At 42.4% G+C, this 26,603-nt stretch overlaps 1 protein-coding gene across 2 annotated transcripts in view; it reads left to right on the top strand.

Moving 5' to 3' along the window:
- TBCEL (tubulin folding cofactor E like) overlaps positions 1 to 19,383 on the top strand; it is a 119,116-nt gene extending 99,733 nt beyond the window's left edge. For both annotated transcript variants that reach the window (XM_082273882.1, XM_082273881.1), the window contains one exon: positions 18,507 to 19,383. In XM_082273882.1, coding sequence (XP_082130008.1) covers positions 18,507 to 18,825 — 319 coding nt within the window. In that variant the 3' untranslated portion in view covers positions 18,826 to 19,383. The remainder of the gene's footprint in view (positions 1 to 18,506) is intronic.
- The last annotated feature ends 7,220 nt before the right edge of the window (positions 19,384 to 26,603 follow it).

Here is a 26,603-nt window from a genome sequence, read left to right as displayed (position 1 = left end):
GCGCGTCCTCTTCGGCGTCTTCTTCCGCCTTCTGTGGTCCCACGATGCTCTGCGCCGGCCCCGACGTCACTTCCGGGTCGCGCGCGTCACCCCTCCACAGCTTCTGGGCATGCCCAGAAGCTGTTTAGAAGGGGATGACGCGCGCGACCCGGAACTGACGTCGGGGCCGGTGCAGGCGCAATGATTCCTAGGAGCTATGACGTCCAGCTCCCAGGAATCATTGCAGAGCCAGGAAGTGACGACGGGCCGCGGCCGAGGAAGGAGGAAGAAGGAAGTAAGGTAAGTATATTTTCTTCGCTACGAGGTAAGTAAAAAAAAAAAAAAAATATGCGATTATCCATTTCTTTTTCAGGTGACCCGGAGCGAGAAGATGGAGGTAAGTATAAAAATAGGGTGGAACTCCACTTTAAGAGGACCAAAAACGCTGAACCAAAGATGTTGGTGCCCTGTGAGGGAGCTGGCAGACATTGCATCACTGCAGCAGAGGTGAGTACTGCTTAGTTTAGTTCTGCTGTAATTCAGAGTGTGTATAAATATGTATAATATATGTATGTGTGTGAAAATTATCCTTTTAAAAATACATAGTGGTGTATTGTCCTTTTGTTAAAGGTACTTTCTAAATAAAATACATAGTACAATTTTAAAAGGAGATAAAGCCCTAGCCTAACTGACTGATTGTTTGTTCTGTTATTTGGTAATCAAACCACAACATTTTGGCGTCCGCTCATAAAACCACAGCCTAAGCTTCATCCCCAGCCACCCTTTTTTTTACCATTTATGGCATATAGTTTTTTTTTTTTTGTTTAATATTTGTTTATTGAAGGTAATGGGTACAAAAACCAGTTACAAAAGATAGTACAAACAATAGTGTAACAGGAGGAACCGAGTGAGAAAATTAAAAACGGCATTATCCACGTAAAATCTAGGTTCCAGGTTGGTGAAAAGAGTAAAACTTGTGTTACACATAACCACCTGTATGGAGAATAAAAAAAAAAGTAAAGGTGGATTTTTAGGGAAAAAAGTAGGAAAAGGTGAGAGAAAGAGGAGAATAAGTAGGGAGAGAGGGAAAAAGGAAAAACTGGCAACTTTACTCTGAAAGTTCAAAAAACAAGCAGTGTTAGGCATATAAGAAGAAGAGGCCATCAGACATCAAAGAAGTATAACTACTACGCTTGAGGAGACAGAAGGATCTGCTTATACGTATAGTGGCGAGTTCTTAAACTCGAACCAGTGGGACCATATTTTGGAATGTATATGCGTTTTACATCCTGAGATATAGGTCAGTTCCTCGAGGAGGGGCAAGGAGTCAACCTTGCGTATCCAATCCAACAGAGAGGTAATCTCTGCTTGACCCCACAGAATAGCAATGAGAACTTTAGCGGCATTTAGGAGGTGTGGAATAATAGATTGTTTATATGAGCCGACTGGTTCAAGTGTGCAATGAAACAGAACTGTCAAAGGGGATGGTAATCCCAGTAATTCTATGTGATGAAGAATGGAACTCCAGAAGGGATGGATGTGAGGACAGCTCCACCATATATTGGCATGGGTGGCCGTGGAACCACAATTCCATCATAAAGGAGAGTGAGAGGGGAACATCGAATATAGTTTAGATGGCGTTTTAATGCCATCTGGTTAGAAGCTTATAGTTATTTTCCGCATTTCTGGTGGATATGAAGGGGGTCAGAGTCAAGCGTAGGATTTTGGACTTCTGCTCATCTGTGAGTGATTCTCCAAGGTCCTGTTCCCATTTGGTTATGGAATCCGGATGGGTAGAGCTGTGTAGAGAGAGAGAAGGGCTTTATAGAATTGTGAGATTGCATGTGATAGAGGGCGGTTCTGGTTGAAGAGGGATTCCACAGGATTAAGATTTTTTAAGTCTCGTAGAGGACAAGGTAGAGATTGTATGAATCTTGACAGTTGGTTATACCTCCACTGGTCTAAAAGAGTAGCTGGGTGGGACCCCAAGATGGTACTGTAGGGGTTTAGGCGATTGATCCTGGATAACATGATGGAGTAATAAAGACGAGTCCAGTTTCCATAGTTTAAATTCAGGGTCCATCGATCCAGGAAGGAAGAATTTATGGTCCAAAAGTGGCAGGAGAGGTGAGTTATATCTCCAGGAAAAGCGTTTATGTATGGAGTCCCAGATGTCCAGTGTGGAGATAGTGAGGGGCGAGGTGGAGGAGAGTGTTCTGTAGTTTCGAGGTATCCATGGCATAATTGACAGGTCAGAGCCACTTAGGTGATGTTCTAACTGCACCCAAAGTTTGGCATTGCCCGCATATTTCCAGTCCGAAATCCTGGACAGTGCTATGGCCTGACAGGATGACTTCATATGTGGGGGGGGTTAGTCCTCCTAGTATTTTGGAGCGGTACAGCACTGTTCTGGATACCCTCGGATGTTTTCTCTTTCAAGTAAAACGAGAAACCAGAGTCTGTAGGATCCAAAAGAACCCCACCGGCACACACAGGGGCAACATTTGGAACAAGAACAGTTCATTTTAATTACATTTATTTTTCCTAGCCACGAGTGAGGTATGGAAGACCAACGATGCAGATCCGATTTTATACTGTTCAGTAATGGAACGTAGTTGTGTCGGAAAAGCATTTTGAGTTTTGGGGTGAGAAGGATGCCCAGGTAATACAAACTATACTCCTGCAAGCAAAAAGGGAAAGTGGCTTTCAAAGTACAGTGGAACCTTGGTTTGCGAGTATAATTGGTTCCAGCAGCTTGCTTGTAATCCAAAACACTCGTATATCAAAGCAAGTTTTCCCATAGGAAAGCATTGAAACTCAGATGATTCATTCCACAAGCATTTAATGTAATGAATAAAGATATGCTGTATTATATATAAAGTACATTCCTGTGCAGTAAAAGTATGCCATCTCCTCTGTTAAATAACATCATGTGTCCCTGTGTCTGCACTGCACACAACAAATGCTGATTTATACTTTATTAGAGAGTCTGTGGCACTGTGTAATTCCTTAGCCCTGCTCTGTTGCTCTCCTCCCCTCCTCCTCAGATGACGTCAGGAGGAGTGATCGGCCCCTCCCGCCGGGGAGAACAGAGAGGACGGAAACCAGAGAGAAACACAGGGACAGGAATCGTACAAAGTAAGTGCAGGGAAACACTCTGAAAAGTACATATCGGCATCTTCACATACAGTAGAAGCACTGGGACACATAATAACATGTGACAGAGGGCATTAACAGAGGGGATGGCATGGTTATAGTGTAATAAAACTGCTCGTATATCAAGACAGTACTCGTATACCAAGACAGATTTTTTTTTAAAAATGTTGCTCGTCTTTCAAAATGCTCGTAAACAAAGGCACTCATAAACCAAGGTTCCACTGTATTAGAAACTGGATGAGAATGGTAATATTCAATATCTCAGATTTGGACATAATAATTTTAAAATTAGAGATGGACTGGTAGGTGTGGAAAGCTGACATGAGGTTGGGGAGTGAGTAAAATATCTCCACATGTTTTATAATAGCGGGCAGTATATCCATCTGGGCCTGGGGCTTTACCTTTGGGCGGTGCAAAATTCCTCCAGTGTTAATTCTGTCTCAAAATTTTTAAAAAGACGTTTAGAAAGTTTCGGAAGGTTGGCTGATTTAAGGTATTGGAGTATCTGTTTGTGTTTGGCCTTATGAGGTAGGGTGGAGAGGTCACCTTGAACATTATATAGGCAGGAGTAGAAATCTCTAAAGGCTTTGGCTATGGCAGGTGTGGAATGGGTAAGGTTGCCGGAAGGGGTCTTAATCTTGGGTATAGAAGAGGCCGATTTTTTGGCCTGAAGCGAGAGGGCTAGCTGCCTGCCAGGTTTATTCCCCCGTTCGTATATTTTCTGGGAGAACCTATGCAAGCGCCTTTTGAGATCTAGATCAAGAAGAGATTTAAGTTCCTCTCTCTTCTGCTCTAGGGCCTCACGATGAAAGATGTGTAATGAGTTCGTGTTTTTTCCAGGACAGCAACCTGTTGTAACACATGCTCTCTCTTCCTCCGGGACCCAAGTTCAATCAGAGTGCCACAATATCTTGTGAGCCTCCCATAGCAGTGAAGGGGCTGTGTCGGGCGAGGCCTTATCAGTAAAGTATTATGTTAATGTGGAGGGTAAATAAGCCACATCAGCGGGATTCGAAAGTAGGGAATCGTTCAGTTTCCAGTTAGCAGCATGGTGAGGAAGAGAAGGCAAGGCCAATGCAACGAACACTGGTGCATGATCCGAAATGGATATATTCCCAATGGAGACCAAACTCACCAGGGGAAGGTGATGATGCCAACGAGAATATTATCTATTCTCGAGTAAGAGTTGTGTATTTTTGAGAAATACGAGTAATCCTTAGTTTTAGGATGTAATATTCTCCAGATATCGATAAGTTGCGAGTCAAGTAGTCTCTTTTTAATGAAAGCTAGTCATTTAAAAGAGACATTTGAGTGGCCTTGGGAGGTGTTCAGGAGTGGGTCAGGAGGCATGTTAATATCGCCTGCTAGAATAGTAATCTCTTTGGAAAAATTAGATAGTTTAGACAATACCTGGGACATGAAAGAAGGTTGATTCACATTGGGGCAATAAATGTTTGCAAATGTGCATTGAGTGGTGCCAATAGAGCCCCTTAGAAAAATAAATCTACCGTAATCACCCGATAACATCTCATCAAGCTGGAAGGGCACATCTCTGCTGAATCCAATAGCTACCCCTTTGGCTTTATTAGTGTCTGAGAGATTGTAGTACCACTTCGGGAAGGTAGGCGAGTAGAGTGTAACCAAAGTACAGTGAGTGAGATGCGTCTCCTGTAAAAAAGCTATGGAGCAAATTGCAATGAGTGTGATCTTTAAAGTTCTCTTAGGACCTGATGTCATTTGGTAGCCTAGTTTAGGCCTCTAATGTTATACGAGAGTATAGTCAGAGCCACCATTGGAACAGCAGAGTATGAACCCCTCGCAGGTAACACAGCCAGTTTCGACATGACAGGGAGGAAAGAGTATAAGGAGAGAAAATTAGAAGAAAGAGGGGAGTTCCTTTGAAAATAAATACATTTTTTAAAGGGAAAAAAGAAAGAGGGGAGAAAGGGAGATGAAAATAAACATACAAAATAATTGAGTAACGAAATCAAAACCTGTGGGAAAACAAAGTAATGCACGCATATTTATGCGGTGTTCCCTGTGGGGAGGGCAGAGCCAGACCATCACAACAAGTCTAGTCAAGCATTGGAAAGGGCAGGCCAGTTCGGCCGACCCCAAAAGGAAAGGGGCAGGGAGCCACAACATGTAGCGTAAGCAATCTTAGGGCAGAAGGCTCTAACCAGCACACGACTATAACGTAAAATAAAAAGAAAATATGAGAGCAATGCCAAAGTATACTAGTTCTGAACAGGCAAGAGGGTTGAAAAAGCAAACTTCAAGGGCAATAATAGCTCTAGAGAATAAGAAAAGTAGTAACAAAATAAATGGTTAGGAAATTTTCACCCGTTCTGAGCAGAACCCGGCTGAGATGTTCGTTTCTTTTTTGAGGGTGTTTTACACCATTGGGCATAAAGCTGAAAAGAGAAGGAAGGGGATGGTGTCATGCCATCCTGGCAGTTCTATGATAGGTAGGTGCAGAACCTGGCAGAAGGCCTGAAGATCCTCCGGGAACCGCAGGGTAGCGGATCGACCATTTTTCGTGGCTATAAGGCATGAAGGGAATCCCCATTTATAGGTGGCTCCATCAACACGTAGCTCTTCTTGCAGGGGTTTGAGAGCCCTGCAGTGTTTCAAAGTCTCCTTGGAGAGGTCTGGGTATATGTTAAGGATAGCACCATTGAAACCAATGGGAGGAGAACACCGCAGTTTCACCATGATAGTGTTCTTATCCTCAAAATAATGTAAGCGGCAGATTACCTCTCTGGGTAACTCAGAGGATAGGTTATGTGGTCTCAGTACGTGGTGAACTTGATCAAACCGCAGGGGCTGTGGAACAGATCTCTCCAGGATGGTATTGAGAACACCACGGATCGTGACCTCAAGGTCATCATCTCTGGTAGCCTCTGGCAACCCTCTAATGCGGAGAGTGTTGCAGCGATTCCTATTCTCCAGGTCCTCTAATTTATAAAGAGTGGCACGGTGGGCAAAAGCAAGCTTAGTGACAGAATTTTGAAGTTCCTTAATGGCCTCCTCTTGTGAGCCATGGCACTTCTTAGAGTCCCCCACTCTGACCAAGAGATGTGACAGATCTGATCTTACTGCTTCAAGATCTTTTTTTATTGATTTTTCTAAGCTGTGGAACATCCCTGCTTGTTCCCTTTTTAAGATCTCTCATCAGGAAGGGCATGTCAGAGCCAGGGTCCTCCGTGTACTTCTGAGCAAAGAGAGGAGGCCGGGGAGCTCTCACGCGGCGATGCAGCGTGTGTAGAGGGAGATCTGCTAGGCCTAGTGACACGTGAAGGGCCTCGCTTACCAGCGTTGTCCGGCTCTGTGGCGAGGAACTTTTTCATCAAGCCCAATGACGCTGGTTTCACAGTCGAGCATCCCCCAACTCTTTTCCCGGTGTTGGTGCAGAGTCCTGGTGTTTTAGAAGGCATTGCTCTGAGTTGTTAGTAACGGTTGTAATTCCTACACCTTTCACCTAATTTGGATGTAAATACCCTCAAATTAAAGCTGAAAGTCTGCAGTTAAAGCATGTCTTGTTTGTTTCATTTCAAATCCATTGTGGTGGTGTATAGAGCCAAAAAGATTAGAATTGTGTCGATGCCCCAATATTGACTGTATGTCAATAATATATATATATATATATATATATATATATATATATCTTATTTTTTCCATTAGACTTTATTTTAATAGAAACAGTGCATATACTCAGTTTGCTAATGTGATTCGTTTTTGATGTCCTTTGCAACCAGTAATATTTCTTCACTGTATAGTTGCACAAAAAATATGTGACCTGTAATCTGATGTGCTGCATTGGGGCAACAAAGAGCATGTTAGAAACCATTTAGAAACAATAGTGAATGTGGGTATCGATACTCACTTAAGCTTACTGTACATTTTACAAATTTCTTGTACCATTTTCCTTTAGATTTGCCAAAACCAAATAATATGAAGTCAAACCTTAACATTTTCAATTTGAATGCAATCATGCAGGCCCTTACACTACATAATTGAAGGTAAATCTGAAGGAAATTGAGTAAGAAAATTGTATAATCTATGGCCAGCTATAGTTTAGCTTGCTGTGAAATGTTTGGTTGCTTTTACTGCAAGGTAAATGGGAAAATTATATTAAGACCCCTTTCACACTGAGGTGCTTTTCGGGCATTTTCACACTAAAAAAAGCACCTGAAAAGCTCATGAAAACCAATTTCCATTAGGATCAAATAATGCTTTTACACTGGGGCGGTGCCCTGGAGAGGCAGTGAAAAAACTCCTGGAAGCAGCATCTTTGGAGCATGTTTGAAGTGATAAAATAGCGACCTAAAAGTGCCCCTCTCCATTGAAATGAATGGGAAGCTCCTGAAAAGCACACAAAAAGCACTTCAAAAGCGTCTCAAAATAGTTCTTTTGAGTCAAGTGACCTTAAAAAAAGCACACCGCTAACACTTCAAAAGTGCTTTAAAGTGCCCAGCATTTTATGGGCAGTTTTTAATTGCCTCAGTGTGAAAGCTGCCTAAAGTGGTTTTTAAACCTGCAAGGGAAAGTTATAGTGTGCTAGTATGCATCGTGTTCATTATGTGAAACTTACCTTAAGACGCCTCTAGCGACGCACTGTCACCACTGGCAGGGCTTCCATCTTCACCCATATTTCTTCTGGGTTTGCGTCCTCGCGGTCTGATTGGCCGCACCTCAATGAAATCACCCCTGCACGCACGCTGTCCATGGCACAGGTGACGTCACTGACTCATTCACAAGTAAATATCTCCTAAACGGGAGATTTTTACTGTACCTATAGGTAAGCCTTAATATAGGCTTACCTATAGGTAAATGTCAACTATGGTAGTTTACTCCTACTTTAACATACTCATTCACCATATCTCCATACCTTGTGGTTTTTGCTGAACAGAGGTTGCGACACATGTTAAACATGATTCTAGACCTGAAAATATTATCTTTTACATGTTTTCACAAAATTTTTGCTATGGCTGTTTAAATAAACAAGAAAACAATATAAATCTTTGCAGAAAAATTAAATGGCCTCTCATTAGAATATTATTGAGAACAGTTGGAGTTGCAATAACGCATACAAGTTTCCTGTAATAATAAAGAAATAATCTCCAGAGGAAGAAAAAAGTCATACAAATTCAAGCCCAAAATATTTAATTGGACATGGGAGGTTCAGATTGAATGAAAGTAAGTGAAAGAATTTTACCTTGCTTTTTAGAGACATACAAAATATCAGGGAGGAGGAAGACGCCTATCTCCTATGAAAATCATTGTATTTAGCTTTAAAATTGAAATACTGTAATGAAGATTCAGAATTAATCTATCATCGATTCATTAGATAGTTATCACTTATAAGCAGCAAAAACCTTAAAACTTTGAGACTCGGCTAAGAGACCAACCTCTCTACTGTCAATGAATCCTTTGTCCATAGCTCTCCATCTGTGCAATGTGAAAGAGAGACACTGATAGGTCTTGTGCAGCGATTAATGGTTGAGTCTTTCCAGTTCATAGCGCCAGTATGCTATTCCAAACTGCCTGCGTCTCATGTTACAAGTGACTGGGTCATTCTTCCCTGTGAATCATCATGTTTCTGACTTACTTGCTGCTCACTTACTTCCCATGAAATTTCTGTTTACCTTCATGAATGTAATATAGCTTATTAAACTGGGAAATAGCTGACAAGAAAAGTGCATTTCAGCTGCAATTTTAAAAATATTTAAAAAAAATATTGTTTTTTCTTTCTGCATCTCCTTGCTTCTGGAAATGCCTCTCTTTTCCTCAGTTATTGCTCAGCAGGACATGGTGCCTAGGGATCTATTTCTCCTTCCAAACTCTGCAGTGTCCCTACAATTACCACATTCCCTCTCTAACCCCAATTTAGCACTATAGTGTCTCTGGAAATACCTATTTCTCTTTCATTCACTGACGGACACAGCTCCATGTCTTCTTAGACCGTTGCTGCTCTCTCTTCGGGAGTACGACTAAGCGGAAACAATTTTGGCTTCTCCCCTGAGGCAGTCCCAGGGGGTATACCATCACTTACCACTATAGGACTTCAGTTTTTTCTGCCTAGTCAGGAGTAAGGACCTGGCTCCCTGCTGGGATCTGCTGTCCTGGAATTTTTTTCTTTTAAATGGAATTTTTTATTTTCCTTTTATTATTGTCTGTTCCATTGTGAACTACAATCAACAGCCAGACTGGGCGACGCACAGGATAGCATAGATCCTTACGGCCTGCGAGTGCGACCTAACTATTGGCTCGCGCTAGGTTGGACGGGGGCTGGCCAGCGAATGAAACACCTTGCGAGGTCGCATAGCCCTGGTCGTGATGATGGTCACAACCAGAGTCGCAGCGTGCCTTTGGCCGCAGCCCCCCCATTCGAAGATGGTGCGGTGGACTGCTGGGAGTGGTGTCCGCTTAATTCCCAGGAGTAGTGTCCCCCCTCTTTTCTCTGGGAAATGCTGGGGTGGAAGTGTGCTCTTCCTGGGGATGGTAGGCCCCCCTGTGTCCTTCTTCCCCTCATGGCCCCCCCCCCCAGCGGGGCTTTTCCATGTAATTGTCGCCCTCACCTGCCCCCATTCCCCTCCCTCTCCCACTTACGGGTGTTTATGGGTGGGGGTGTTAGGTGCTGGGCTGAAGGGAGGTGGGAGTGCGCTGCTGGTGACTCCTTTTAGGGGTGCCTGAATTTATTGCTGTGCGGGGGGGTCCCTGGGGGGCTAACCCCTGGTGGACTACAAATTCCCTGGGGTCCAGTGGGGTCCCAAGTCCCACGTGGCTCTGCTATTTTGCTGTGGATGGCTGTATTCAGCCTCAGCCTTTTTATGTGTAGTCCAGTGACCATGTTTTTGGGGTTTCCCTTTGTAGTATATGCGGCGGCCGTTTTCTTGAAGTCTAGTGCGGTGATGTGCGGCGGGGGCCTCTAGTGACAGTGTCAGCGCTTCCTCTTCCTTTCTGATAGCAGAATGGCAGGCAGTTTGGCACTCTGGATCCAGCTCTGGGTACATAGTGGTGAGTCCATGTGGGTATACAGTCCTTCCTCTGCTATAGACAGCGCAGCGCTTGCGCTGATCCTTGTGGTACCTCGGGTAGCGGTGTGCCGGGGTTTTTTTCTTTAAAAAAAAAGACCCTTTTTTCATTTGTGCACAGTGCGGCTCCGATTTAACCATGGAGCCCCTGGAACGTGTATCACCACCTGACCAACTCTTTGAAGCTGTTGGACCCTTTGGGTCTCAATCTGCCCTGGCGGGTGGCCCTGCAGTCACCTGTGTCAAAGGTTGATATGCCCTGCAAAGGTGGCCTATCAAGAAGCGCCCCCTGCCTTCAACTGTATCCTCTGCCTCCTCGGAGTCTTGAGGTGGATTTGGCCGCTGCGGACACGAGTCAACCCACTGGGTCTGCCTCTACGCACCCTGAGTTCTCTAACAGTGAGAATGAATCCTCTTCCACTGCAGCTGTGCATGAAAGATTGTGTCAGTGCGGGAAACTTTAAAGTTGGAGGACTCAGCTGATCTGCCGGTGCAGTTTGACACCCGCAGATCTTCCAAAGTGACTAAGGTGTTCCCCTTTCCTGCCTATTTTGACAAGATTGTCGCTAGTCAGTGGGGATCCCCGAAACGCATAGCAGGGTTCGTACGGTCATTAAAAACCTGGAAAAGTTATGGAATTCTGAGATGACACTTTCCAGGCCTGGAAAGGTCATGGAAAAGTACGATTTTACAAATGTTTTGGAAAAGTCATGGAAATCTGGGGAGGAGCGGCGGGCAGCGGCGGGGGGAGCGGATGCTTAAAACTTTTTTATTGCAAATGAATGTATAATTATTTTATTTTATGCTTGTGCACATTTTCGGGTCCGCAGCAGCCAAGGAGTAGATCATACACCAAGCACCAATCGCTGGCAGTGGGGAGGGCCGGGCCGCGGTTTGCCTGTATGTGACTGGCCAGCAGCAGCAAACCAATCACAGGCGGCGGAAGCGTCACTGGAGGGCGGGCCGCATGAACGTGATGATGACGCGGAAGGGGGCGGTAACCGTTTCAGTTACCGCACCCCCGCGTCATCACGTTCATGCGGCCGGCCCGCTCTCCAGTGACGCTTCCGCTGCCTGTGATTGGTTTGCTGCTGCTGGCCAGTCACATACAGGCAAACCGCGGCCCGGCCCTCCCCGCTGCCTGTCATTGGTGCACGATCATTTCCTCGGCTGCTGCTGGCCAGTGACCGACCGTAGGGCAAACTGCGAGCACCTACTGTACCAGTCCTACGGGAATGTTAAAAATAAATGTATATAAATAATTAAGCATCCAATCCTGAGTCGCCTTAGTTTCTGTGAGAACTCTTTTCTGCCTCATGGGACTGTTAGGTTCGGCCTAAGAATAGTAAGCGCCGCATTTTTTCCAGCTGCACCTTCATGACTCACTGCCACCTGAACAGCTTTATTTGGGCAAGCAGGAGCACCACTGTTCTTTCTCCCAAAAGTAAGTGCCGCATTTGTGCACCATCAGATCTGTGCCATCCATACCAGTCTGCCTGCACCTCATGACTGTCGCTTGGGCCTAAAAGATTGCTGTGCTGCATTTTGTGCATCTCACTGTCTGTGCCATCCATACCAGTCCGCCTGCACCTTATGACTGTCGCTTGGGCCTAAAAAGGATTACTGTGCTGCATTTTGTGCATCTCACTGTCTGTGCCATCCATACCAGTCCGCCTGCACCTTATGACTGTCGCTTGGGCCTAAAAAGGATTACTGTGCTGCATTTTGTGCATCTCACTGTCTGTGCCATCTATACCAGTCCGCCTGCACCTTATGACTGTTGCTTGGGCCTAAAAAGATTAAGTGCTGCATTTTGTGCCATCCATACCAGTCCGTTCACAGTTACAGCAATGCCAGGGAAATGCAGCTTTAAAAATGTATGGCTTCATGACGAAAAGTATGAGAGGTGGCTGGAGAAAGATCAGGACCCGGGACGTGCTAAATGTACAGTGTGTCGTAAAACATTTGACATTTCGAACATGGGAGAGGCAGCGCTGTCTAGCCACGCTAAAGGTGCAAAGCACCAGTCTGCAGCTGCGTGCTCGACAGCTTCCAATCCGATCGCTGGCTTTTTCACCCGTGCGCCTGAAGTGACACCGGCTCCCAGCTGCGGCAGCGGTGCTTCCACCTCATCCTCTGTAAAACAAGGGACCATTTTGAGTCACGCTGTATCCAGAAACGAAACTCTAACAGCAGAGGTACTGTGGGCTCTAAAGGTGGTTAATTCACACTATTCATACAAGTCTTGTGAAGACACAGGTCAGCTTTTCCAGACTATGTTCCCAGACAGCAAGATAGCGACCAGCTTTGCATGCGGCGAACGTAAGTGCTCATATTTATGTTCAGAACAGTGTTGCTGGACACTTTTATTTTTTAGTTGCTTCCCCTTGATTTATGTTATATCTCCTGTGGATTACGTTAATCCATTTCTAAGCGGTTCTCAGGGTTTATGTTATGAAACGTCGTTACTGTGCAAGCGTTATTTAAATAAATATTTCATATTCCACTGTACACTACAAAGCTGGTCATTTATATTAGTAAAAATATGCTGGGTGTGACATAGATTTTCTTCTTATTTAACACGTATACATAGACATTTCATGAAACATTAGGTCATGAATATTTACGTGAAGTCATGGAAAAGTCATGGAAAAGTCATGGAATTTCATTGGTGAAAATGTGTATGAACCCTGGCATAGTTGGATAGACATCCCTTTAAGGAGTCTCTGCTGAAGAAGCTGACGGTTCCACCTTCGGTGGACTCTCAGGTTTCCAGGTTAAATAAGGCCACGCTTTTACCAGTGGAGGATTCTCCATCATTTAGGGATCCTGTGGACAAGAGAGCTGAGGCTCTGGTTCAATATCTTTTCACCGTGGCGGGTTCAATTTTGAGGCCGGTGTTTGCTATCACCTTGGTATCCCAGACCTTAATGGAATGGGCAAAAATGTTACACCTGAGTCTGGAAGGGTATCAACATCATCCTGAGCTGGCGAATCAGTTGATTCAGGGGCTACAGTAAATTTGTGATGCATCTTTGGATGCAGCCCCTTTAGCTGGCAGAGTATCTGTGACAGGGTTGATCCTTCACCACATGATTTGGTTAAAGTACTGGTCGGCCAACCAGGCTTCTAAAAAAGTGCTGACTGATCTACCTTTTGTAGGTGACCATTTGTTCGGTGCCTCTATGGAGGAGATCAGTAAGGGCTTTACGAGAGGTAAGAGTACTTTACTTCCGCAGGTTGCTAGGGGCAATGAACCTCGTCGTAAACGTGGTCCTTTTTTCTCGGCTCACAAGCGGCCCTTTCGTCCAACTGGATCACAGGAAAAAGGTTCAAGATCCACCCATACTTTCACGGGCGGCTCCAAGAGACCATGAAATGGTAAGTCAAAAGCAGGCCCTGTTGGTTCCGCAGACAAGCCTTCCTCAACCTGAAGGGGCGCCCTCATCTGTATCTGGGGTGGGGGGACATCTTTGTCTCTTTCTGGACCAGTGGACCCTGCTCATTCAGGATAAATGGGTCCACGAGTTGATTCGTTTACAAGATCGATTTTCAGTCCTTGCCTATGGCAAGGTTCTTGCCTTCCAACTTAGGCCTGTCTCACGATCGGCTGCAGGGCCTCTGCGGGGCAGTGCAGGACCTGTTAGCACAAGGAGTCATTGTGCCGGTTCCTAGAGGCCTGAGGAAGGAGCGCATGCTCCGACAACGCGTCGCCTACGTCATCACGCCCCACGCCCAACCCGGAAGTCCGCCGCCAGAAGCGCTGTAGGTGTCCCCTGGATCCGGATATCGCCGATTCCCACGGTTAGACACGGATCTTCGGAGCACATCAGTCTCTTCTCTCCCAGGCATTGGACCAATCGATCCCTTGAGAACACATCCACCATGTTTTAACTTCTTGTATATTGTGAGTACCCAGTATGGTTAATTTTTTAATAAATACCGAGTCATACTGCACTTAGAGTGGCGCTTGTCTTCTCTCCTAGTATCCTGCAAGTTCTTCTTCTCTACTTGTGATCAAGCTGCCTTCAAGTGTGCACAAACCTGTCGTATTTATGGACTTCATGGACTTTTCTGATATTATTCAGGTCCGTCACTGTCGCACATGTTCCTATAGTAGGTTTATTGAGGTTCACCTCTGAGTCCCTGTTGCGCCAGTTCACTCTGTTTGGCGTTCCTCATTGCCTCCTGTACTGGGCATTGCGTGACCCCTTTTACACTCTTCCCTGTCCAGGATTTAGGCATCTCCTCACAACCCGAGCAAGGCACAACTGTCCAAACTGCTGCATTGTTCCTGGCTAGTTTCTCACACACACACACACACACACACACACACACACACACACACACACACACACACGATGGTCACCAAGCTGTGAGTTTTTAACCACTTATTTTGGCTTCACCATTGCGGGACCAGTGAGGTAGTCATTGTACATGGTGTACTGCTGTTTTATACATACATGGAACTGAATAAAACTTTTCAATCTTCTTTTTACTACATTGGCATCATTCATGACTATTATTGCTGGCATCCCATCGTTAATCATCATCGGTGGGTTCATATAGCGCTTATATGTGGTTAACGCTTGTGTGACTGATTAGGGAGCATGCATGCTCCGAATTGAGATGAATACATTGTAAAATCTCACTTATTGTCAGTTGGTCTAAATCGGGTATAAATATATTTGGACACAACATGTATACTTGGTGTTATGTTCCTGTTCATATTTTTTTAACTTAAAAGTTGACAGACAACCTTTATTACCAATAATATGTAACGTACTTTACAATGTTCCTGACATATATTTCAGCTTCCTGGATTTTTTTTTCATCTGGCCTTCAGATATGAAAGGCAGAGTGATTTATCACCTGTTCGAGTTGTCATCCATGTGATGAAATGAAAAGTATGCTGTTTGCAATAAACTTTGCATAAAATAGTTAATTTTAATGGTCCAAAGAATGTCAGGCAAAATAGTTGGCCTTCACGCATGTTCACTTCATCAAATCTGGCCCTCTTTAAAAAAAAGTTTGGACACCTCTGTTCTTAGCAAAAAAATAGTGATTCTCATTTTATCCAGAATCGTGCAGCTCTACCGGAGAGTGCAAAATCTGGTGCAGCTCTGCATAGAAATCAATCAGCTTTCAGTTTTTATTCTCAAAGCATATTTGAACAAACTGAAGTTAGAAGCTGATTGGCCGTCACGCACAACTGCACCAGATTTTGCACTCTCCAATATCAACCCAATTGTAAATCAACTGAATTGTGGTAATAATTGGAAGAACGCCTTAAATATTTTTCATAGATTGGAAAATTACTCCTTATAGATAGCCTAGAATGCTTTGCCACTTTGTTGGAGCCAGTGTGTACTAGTAGGAAACAAATCCCATATTCTTTGAGAATTTACAAGTATAAAACATTTTTGGAATTCAGTGTTCCCCTTAATATTTAATGGAATGAGTAAGATACACTTATCGCAGTTGGCACTGTTAAATATTTCCATTGATTCTCACCCGAAACAATACAGAACTATTGTTTATCATATGATATATGCATCAAGCTTAAAGTGGTATTTAACCCAAAATCAAAAATGTAATATATTGTAGCTTACCAAACATTAGATGTGGTGGCTGAATCATATTTCTTTTCGGTTTCCATCTAGGTGCTCTGGCCAGTACCACACCTGTGTTCGGCCAACCATAGATGGTGCAATTTTCTTTTCTGCAAACACAGTTTGCAGGAAAAAAAATTGCTTGATTCCCCCATCGACACAGTCAGTGTTGACAGGGAACTTCCTCTCACAGAGCTATTCTGTTCTTCCAGCAGGGGGAGCAGTCCCTGCTAGAACACAGTGATTATTGTTAGCAGCTATAGCTGCTGGCAGTAACCGCACGAAAATTGAGCTAGGCTGCTTGTACCCAAGTTAATTGTACCCAAGTTGATTGATCAATCAGCCTGCCCATACATGATAAGAATCCGGTCCGGTCCCTGCTTAACCCGCTGAGATTCAAACCGTCTGGTCGGCTTTAGAGTGCCCTCAATTTGAATAAAGGAGCACAGGGGCACTTTTGGACAGCAGCATTGTCCGTTGGGGGGGGGGGGGGGTCGTGTTAGATGTACTTTAATTACACTAACATATTGAAGTCAAACTCCAGCTAATACTTTTAAACAGTTGCAGCAAGCAGATTGTTATCCTTTTGGGATAAAGGTTTTATATAAATGATAAATGCATTTAAAACAAAGTATTATGAATGTGCCTGCTAGTGTTAATGTGTTAAATGGTTTGCCTCATCTGTGTAACTGCCATATTCTACTGGAGAGCTTGTTCTTTTGAAAAAAAGACATACTGGCAGGATCATCAGGTGAGAATGGTAGAAAGAAAGTCTAAAAAAGAAAATGAATGCAGCCATCACATCTAAGAAATGGTAAGCTGCAATATAAAATTTTGGGTTTAATACCGCTTTAACGATCGCTAGTAGAAGTAACAACTATAGCCCCCAATCTCTCTGAGGTAAAACACAGAGTTACTCTCCAATGTAAATATGAGAAAGTATTGGCCTATAAAGTTCAGGGCCTTCATAGCTTCCACTTCTAAAAAGAACGCAATGATACAGGGGTATGCTGTAACTTGAGATTGAAAACTGTTGGGTGCCTTATTATCTGCTGTAGTTAATTTTGGACTTATGATGTATATTGCATTTTATATTACAGTGTCTTGAAAAAGTATTCATACCCATTAAAATTTTCAACATTTTGTCATGATACAAACACATACATTTATTTTATTGGGATTTTATGTGATAGACACACATAAAATGGCACATAATTGTGAAGTGGAAGGAAAATGATAAATGGTTTTCAAAGTTTTTTTACAAATTACTATCTGAAAAGTGTGGCATGCATTTGTATTCAGCCGCCTTTACTCTGATACCCCTAACTAAAATCTAGTGGAATCAATTGCCTTCAGAAGTTCCCTAATTAGTAACTAGAGTCCACCTGTGTGTAACTTAATCTCCGTATTAATACAGATGTCCTATGATGCCCTCAGAGGTTTGTTAGAGAACCTAGTGAACAAACAGCACTATGAAGGCCAATGAACACACCAGACAGGTCAGGGATAAAGTTGTGGAGAAGATTAAAGCAGGGTTAGGTCATAAAAAACAAAAAAACCCAAGCTTTTAACATCCCATGGAGAGCTGTTCAATCCATTGAAAGAGTATGGCACAACTGCAAACCTACCAAGACATGGCTGTCCACCTAAACTCACAGGCTGGGCAAGGAGAGCATTATTCAGAGAAGCAGCCAAGAGGCCCATGGTAACTCTGGAAGAGAAGCAGAAATCCACAGCTCAGGTGGGAGAATTTGTCCACAGGACAACTATTAGTCATACACTCCACAAATCTGGCCTTTATGGAAGAGTGTCAAGAAGAAAGCCATAAGAAATCCTGTTTGCAGTTTGCGAAAAAAAAAACGTGGGGGGGGGGGGGGAGACACAGAAAACGTGGAAGAAAGTGTTCTGTCTAGATGAGACCAAAATTTTACTTTTTGGCCTAAAAGCAAAATGCTATGTGTGGCAGGAAACTAACACTGCACACTATCCCAACTGTGAAACATGGTCGTGGCAGCATCAGGTTGTGGGGATGCTTTTCTTCAGCAGGGACAGGGAAGCTGGTGAGAGTTGATGGTAAGATGGAGGGTGCAACATACATGGCAATCTTAGAAGAAAACCTAGAGTCTGCAAAAGACCCGAGACTGGTCTGACCTGAGCTATTTTGCAAAGCATGACCAAAAATGGCACTCTCTAGATGTGCAAAGCTGGTGGAGACATACCCAAAAAGACTTGCAGCTGTAATTGCAGCAAAAGGTGGTTCTACAATGTATTGACTCAGGGGGGCTGAATACGAATAAATTTCACACTTTTCAGATATTTATTTATAAAAAAAAATTGAAAACTATTTATTTTCCTTTCACTTCACAATTATGTGCCACTTTGTGTTGATCTATCACCTAAAATCACAATAAAATACATTTACGTTTTTGGTTGTAACATGACAAAATGTGGAAAATTTCAAGTGGGATGAATACTTTTTCAAGGCACTGTACATTTATTTATTTTTTTGCAATTTTGGAAATCTAAACTGTTTACATCCTCAATATGGGTTATATGTGTTATACACAGTCTGATGAAAAATGTCCAACTAATACAGTTCTATTCGGTGTTGTATATGTGATCATGTTATAATGTCTATATTTGAGCAATAATAAAAAATACTGGAGTATAAAGTGGCATGTTATGATAAATTAGTGCTAACTTTTTTTTCATATTACCTTAGGTATCAAGAGTTGGTTACAAAGTATGGTAAGTTGGAGCCACTTGCAGAGGTAGATCTCCGACCACAGAACCAAGCCAGTGTTGACATTCACTATGAGGAAAAAGTTCAAACGATAAGTGTTCGCCTTGATCAAACTGTTGCTGAATTCAAGAAGCAACTTAAAACTTTAGTACAGTTGTCCACAAACAATATGCGAGTCTATTACCTGGACCATGAAGCTCCATTTGGACCTGAAGAGATGAAATTCAGCACACGAGCTTTACATTCATATAGTGTTCGAGATGGCTGCCAATTTTATGTAGAACCTAAAATCAAATGACCATTAGCAACATGTAAATGTGTATATTTATATGTATCTACAGATTTTTGTATTTTAAGTGTCTTTATGTTATTTAATTTCATTAATTCTTCATATGTATAAACCGCTATGCACTGGGGCCTCCTCTGGCAACAAATGCTGATGGAGGCACTCCTAGAGCACTTTGAGTTTGTGAAAGCATATTCCATACAATGTATCTTTATTCCACATTTTATGAAGCATTAAAATTATATCAGAATACCACTCAAAACTAATTTAGGGCACAGTTACTAGGGGGCATTGCAGATCTAATTATTCCTACCCCTGTAACCCAGATGTGAACACCTAGCTCAGTTTCTTCCTCTGTCTGATCCACTCCCTGTGTACAGCCTGGTTTATAATAAGTAGAGCAAAGTGAAACTCTTTGGTCATAAAACACATTTCATGCTTACATCCTTTTCTTAAAATTATAATCCTTATACTCGAATGTTTGTTAAGTGTGAATTATACCAATTAGAACTGCACCAGTAAAGCTAGGGGAATTTACATTAACAGCAATTACACCAAACAGGAAACACCCCCATAACACCCAATGTTGGAAAAAAAAAACAACTTTATTCAAAATAAAAAAAACAAACAGAGGAAATAGTTAATTTATAAAACATAAAAACATTAGGCACACCACTCCAATACAAAAAAGTAGTAATGGGGAGTGGGTGTGTCACTGCTATTTATCTCACAAATGTGTATTAATATACAATCAATGTGCCATGAATCATCAAAAAATATATAAAAAAAACATAAATATCATAATAGATCAAATACCATAGCCTTCAATTAATAGACACACAGCACTTCTGGTGTTGGTTATACAAGCATTGCGTCACATCTGTTCTTCCCTGAGTGCAGTTTTTAGTATTTCCTTTTAATAAAAGGCACTACACGATGTGGGATTCCCCTTTCTCTCCTCCCCTGAGTGAGGCGGAAGCCCCTGCTGGAACAGCGGTAGGAGGAGGAAGCCAAGTCTAGGAGGGAGACTGACAAAAACCGCAGCAGACTTGCAGGAGTGAGCGAGGAGGATCCAGTTTCTTTGCCATCTGAGGATAAAGTTATAAAGACATTTACGGGGACATTTACAAATGGCTATTGGTACTGAGAATGTGAGTTACCCACATGGGGGGGGGGGGACACGAGTGTTACTTGGGCACTGACCGCTTCTGTGGAGTTTGCAGCTTTTTCACGCACTTGTTTTCAAGGACTTTTAATATATTATTTTTACCTCTACCTGAGGACTTGCTGGTTTGATTTTCACCAAAGGACTTACTGTTATGTACTATATGCACAATATTCACTGATGTTATCTCACTTCACCAATTGAGGTCCTATTAATTAGGGTCTATATATTTCTAATTATGCATGTTTGAATATTTTGTCTGGCATTTGATCTATTATGATATTTATGTTTTTTATATATATTTTATGATGATTCATGGCACATTCATTGTATTTTATTAATATACATTCGTGGGCTAAATAGAAGTGCCACACCCACTCCCCATTACTACTTTTTTGCACTTTAACCACTTAAGCCCCAGCCCTATTTTGGACACTTTTTGTTTACAAGTTAAAACCAGTATTTTTTCCTAGAAAACTACTTGGAACCCCCAAACATTATATATATTTTTTAGCAAAGACTCTGTAGAATAAAATGTCGGTCATTGCAATATTTTTCGTCGCGCGGTATTTGCGCAGCGGTCTTTAAAACGCCATTTATTTTGGAAAAATTTGGAAAAATCACATTTCGCTGCATTTAAAAAATACTAAACAGTAACGTTAGCCCGTTTTTTTTTGTATATTGTGAAAGATGATATCACGCCGAGTAAATAGATACCCAACATGTTACGGTTTAAAATTGCGCACACCCGTGGGATGGCGACAAACTACGGTCAATAGAGATTTCAATAGGCGACGTTTTAAATTTTTTTAACGGTTACCAGTTTAGAGTTAAGAGTGTAGCTCTTTTTTTTTAAATTATTTCTCACTCTCTAGCGATCGCGGCAATACCTCACGTGTGGTTTGAACAGCGATTTCATTCGCGGCTTGACTTCCGTATACGTTTTTTTTCGTGTGCAAGCTAACGGTGACGGGGCGGCAAAAAAAATTTTTTTCTCCTATTTATTTTATTTTTTTTTTTAACTTTATTACAGGTTTAAAAAAAAAAAAAAATCTGATCACTTTTATTGCTGTCACAAGCAATGTAAACATCCCTTGTGACACCAATATGCAGTGACAGGTACTCTTTATGGAGGGATCGAGGGTCTAAAAGACCCTAGACTCCTCCACTACACTTTCATGTATGCAAAACGCTGAAAACGGCATTTTTGCATACAGCCGTTTTTTAAATCTGCCGCCTTTTGCAGCAGAGTAACCCGGAAGTGACGTCATGGACAATGCCTCCGGGTTACGGCTGTTCTGAAACGGACAGTGACTAAATTCTTCATTCATCTCAGAGGAGACTGGGGAATGGATGTTGCTTCAACTCGTTTGTGGACAGCTCACGCAACTGCTTATCATGGTGGGGGGGAGATCTGCAGCCCGGATCCGGGTAAAACCGCTTTTCACCCAAGACATATACTTACTCTGGGCAGCAAGATGGTAATCTCTAAACACCAACAGTGTTTCACTAGTGTAAGGACTAGACCCTGGTCTTGAAACAGCAATATATAAAAAAGTTGATATAGAACAATAAAAGGACAATCGCATATAAATCCATGTACTAAGAAAAGGCATGTGCCATAAGAGTTAGGGCCCTTTCACGCTGATACGTCTTCCTGCGCTTTTTCCTTGTGAGAAAAATGTTTCCCTTTAAACCCTATGGGACTCTTCAGACCACTGCGTTACTCGTGCAGTGCATTTTGAAAAGTCCTGCATGCTGCATCTTTGGTGCGATTTTGAAACACAGATTCCCATTGGAATGAATGGAAATCATGGTAAAAATGCACTGCAATTTTGTGCTTTTGAGTCAATGTACATTTTTCACAGGTGCAGGCAACCCACAAAATGCACCAGAAACGCACATCAAACGCATCTTAACCACTTGCCTACAGTGCACTTTCACCCCCTTCCTGCCCAGGCCAATTTTCAGCTTTCAGCGCTTTCACACTTTGAATGACAATTGCGCGGTCATGCTACACTGTACCCATATGAAATTTTTATATTTTTTTTTCCCACAAATAGAGCTTTCTTTTGGTGGTATTTAATCACCTCTGGGTTTTTGGTTTTTTTTTTTACAACAAAAAAAAGAAAAAAGACAGAAAATTTTGAAAAAAAATGTTTTTCTTATTTTCTGTGAGTAAATTTTGAAAATAAATAAATTTTTCTCCTTCACTGATCACTGATGGGCGCTGATGAGGTGGCACTGATGGGCACTCATAAGGTGGCACTGATGAGGAGGTACTAATATGCCGCACTGATAGGTGGCACTGAGAGGCAGCACTGATGGACACTGACGGGTGGCGCTGATGAGGCGGCACTGATGAGGTGGCACTAATATGCCGCACTGATAGGTGGCACTGAGAGGCGGCACTGAGAGGCAGCACTGATGGACACTGACGGGTGGCACTGATGAGCACTGATAGGCGGCACTGATTAGCACTGATGGGCAGCACCATCAGTGCCCATAAAGCTGCCAGTCGGTGCCCATTAGTGCCCCGATGAGCAGGCACTGATGGGCACTGACTGGCAGCACTATGGGCAATGATGGTGGGCAGTTATGGCATTTTATTTCACTCTTGTGTAATCAGGGCACTGGTGATCAGTGCCCTGATTACATTTCTCTGTGTCCCCTATGAGGAGGAGCCGCTTATCGGGTCTCCTCGCCTCACACACTGACAGTGTGAGCCGAGGAGAGCCGAATAACGGCACTTCCTAATTTATAGGTGACCGGCTGTGATTGGACACAGCCGATCACATGGGTAACACGGCGCGGTCACGATCGCCGCTCCACTCGCCCCCGGGGGCGCGCGAGAGAGGCTGTTCTGGTGCGCCATCATACGATGGCGTCCCAGGATAATAGCTACACCGTTCCGCCGTCATTTGACGGCGGGCGGGTAGTAAGTGGTTAAACAATGTTTTTACCACAGAGCAGAGTGAACTTACCCTAAGAGCTTTACTGCATAGCAAAAAAGCTGATAAAGACCCAAGGTTGATTCACTAAAAATAAATAGGCTATTCACTTTGCAAAGGAATTTTCATTTTGCAAGCCCATTTTCCTTTTTGTAAATCAAATCGATCCCAATATCTTTCAGAGTAATGCCCCATACACACGTGCAGATTATCTGCAGACTTTTGTCTGCAGACTTACCTTTTCTATGTAGTGCAAGGGCCTGCCGGATTGCATACAAATTGAAAGTGTTTAGGTTTGACCTCATATTATATGGTTTTGGTAAGTCTGCAGACAAAAGTCTGCAGATAATCTGCACGTGTGTACGGGGCATAAGAGACAAAAAGTGGGAGATGGGAATGCTGGTGTTGGAGAGGAGAGAGAGGTTATTGTGGTGCTCCATCAAGGCTCAGTGATTGTTTATTATGGACAATTTTTTTATATTGCTGTTGTAGCCCTGTTTTTTTTTTTTTTTTTTACACATTTTAAACATATTTTTGAAATATCTTTTTACGGTTTTTAGACTTTTATTTTTCTTCTTATAAATAAACATATAATACAAGGTGAGAAGAGCATATGGGTTTTCTAAGGAGAGTGCAAAGCAGTAGACTTTTCCTTTCATACCGACTGTCATTAGTTGAAACTATGTACAGTACAAAAACGAGGAGTCATTCCTGCTATCAGTATGCTGTGTGAGTAATCTGTGCTTCAGCTTTTTAGGTTTTCTACAGATGCTTTAATTTTTCTTTTTTAGTACAGCAGTTGGAGTTAGCCTGGTAAACTTGTGAAAAAGGAGATCCACCTGCTGGCTTGAAGTTGTAAATATATACATATCATTTTATTCTTGCCTGTCAAAAAAAGAAAGAAAAATATTGTTTGGTTCCTCCCGCAAATATTCTATTAAAGAGAATCCTGCTGTCAGCACATGCCATGCCAGCAAAGGCTGGCTGGGTTGAACACCATGAAAACTTTTAGGCTGGGTTCACACTATTGTGACCGGCTCTCTATGGAGCTGGTTCACATATCTCCGGTGTGAATTGCACAGGAGTCCTGTGCATCTTCTGGTCTATTTCAGGTCCGAATTCAGCCAAAAATTCAGACTGAATCAGACCTAAAATGGTGAACGGGGTTGCACCTGACTCCTGCTGTGAGCAGCTTAGACTTTTACATGGGCTTTCCAATCAGGTCCACCTGTCAGTTCTTCAAATGGACCTGATCGAAAGATCCATGCAGCTCTATGGGCTGGTGGATGTAAACAGACTTAAATCTATTCGGGTCCGGGAAAAAAAAGTAAAAGTACCGCTGACACAAATTGAATGGGGACAGATCTGGTAAAACTGACACCCATCCTGTTCAACTCCAATTTAGCAGGGGTTCTGCTCGACTGCTAAATGGAGTATATCCGCACCATGTTAAATAACTATTAAACCAGTCATTTTCTCATGCTGGGTAAAGCAACCCTTCTTAAACTGCTGTATAACCAAAGGCAAAAATGTATTTTTAAATTTGGAGAGAGGGTTTTTGCTTGTCCCCAGAAAAGTAAGAGAGGGGAAATCTTCCACTATGGACACTTGTTCTGGTGACCTGGAGGTCCTCAAGAGATTCCCTTAATTTGCAGGGGGATCACTTCCTATTTTGGCTATGTGACCGGAAGTGATCAAAAATCTCCCCAATAGGACAAAGATGGCAAAAATAAATCTTACAGGGATTATAACCCTCCCTTACTCTATCCAAAATGTAAAAAAAAAAACATTTTGCCTATACTTATACTTTAAAGCATTAGTTCACCTTATATATAATTAATTAATACTCCTCTTTTTGCAGGTAAAAGAAAATGTGCATTTATTTTTTTATTTTTTTTTTACACTGGAACCTGTAAAGCTCTATACTGATCGCAGGTGCAATGCCAAGATACTGCAGACTCTCAGTACACTGTCTGCCTGTACCTCTGATAAATTAATCAATGGCCTACAAGAGGGCTCACCAGTGCCTTCGCAGTTCATTGAGAGCTACAAGCCCTTGGCCGCGATGGCCGGCGGTACTTGTAGTTCATTCATTCACAGAACTCTGTCTATGAATGACATGGCTGTTTTTAAATTGTGACAGCAGGTGTGGGGAGAAGATCCCCAGCCCTCTGTCACAGGGGGGAGAAAGGAGGCAATAGTTGGAACATGTTACAGGTGAACTTATCCTTTAAATCTACCCTTCACAATAGCACATGCCCATCTTTCCTTCCCTCCAGCGCCTTGGAATAAAATAAAATTTCCCCTCTATTTCTGGAAGCTGAATGGAGCAGCAAGGGAGTGAAAGAAAACAAGTATGTGCTGCTGGGGAACCACTTATTTTTGCCATGCATGGGTAAAGTAGAAATTTGCTTTAAGGTTATGGAGGTAAATATAATATTGTGGTCGGATTTCTAATTGCCCCACATCGAAAGCTCAATTATTAGTTTTGAGTGGAATTCTTTTAACACGTTTCCCTCCTTCAGAAAGCCTAATACAACTAGGAACCTTAGTTTTAATGTGTACACGCGTTAAAAAAAAATAAACCTTGCACATATAAGCATCTTCTTGATAAGCCAGTTTTAGATTGTCCACTCAGATTACCGGCCATGTTTTGCAATAAATTGCACCAAGGCATTCTGTGGCAATACAGTTTTCTCTGTTTGTATATTGCTTAAGGGCTAGCACGCATAAGCACTAAAAGGAAATGTCTCGATATATTCCTTCCATAAACCTAGCACTCCTTGGTACCCGTTTTACTAAGGCTTTATTGAGCTTTATCCTAGCACTCCCTGGCACCCAGTGTACTAGGGTGAAATGTATGGCTTGATACATGTTTGCTTTTCAGTGTGTTTGCTTCCTCTTGCACTATTTTGTGCTCAGTAGGGTGTAGATTGGGGAATTTTTAAATTCCTACTTAGTTTACAAAATTGCATGGGTCCATGATCTTTATCCAACCAAGTTTCTGTTGGGCCTGCTTACATCAGCTTTGTGGCCCATCTAACCATATTCTTCAGACTCATAAAGAAGCAAAAAGTAGCTGCTGCCAAGCTCAATACATTTGATATTAAGATCCAGCAAATCTACAGTATATGGCTTCTTTTGATATTGATTCTGAGTTATTACCCAGGTTCAGCCACTTGTTTTTAATTCTGGATAGAGGGGAAAAGGGTTCAAACCTTTACCAAGTAAGGGGGAGATCTTCCCCCTTTACCTGTTTATATAACACATGACGGACAGAAAGTGAGGGGACAGAGACAACATTACATAACCATGAGGGATGTGAGTGCAGCGCTGCTTTAAAATTATAAATCTATAAATATATATAAAACATATAGAATTGTGCAATAACTTATTACATCTGTGGTGATCTTCAAAGGAATAATATGAAGTGTACAATCATAAAAATCTAATATTTATACACAATGTGTTCCAAATAAATAAATATATAAATAATTGTCCATAAATAAATCTTTCCAGAATGCTGTGACTTTTTCCGATATTCATAAAGTGCTTGAGTGTTCAAAATGTGCAATAAGAGGGGTTTCCCCCTTTAGATGTCTGCTTACCATCAACTGGATGTAATCAGGCATGGAATAAAGGCTTTACACTCTGTTTTTCAATTGGTGAGTGAG

The sequence above is a fragment of the Pelophylax lessonae genome, assembly GCF_965119305.1.
Source record: "Pelophylax lessonae genome assembly, chromosome: 12".
NCBI classification, from domain to species: Eukaryota; Metazoa; Chordata; class Amphibia; order Anura; family Ranidae; genus Pelophylax; species Pelophylax lessonae.
This window is presented reverse-complemented; position numbering and strand designations above follow the sequence as displayed.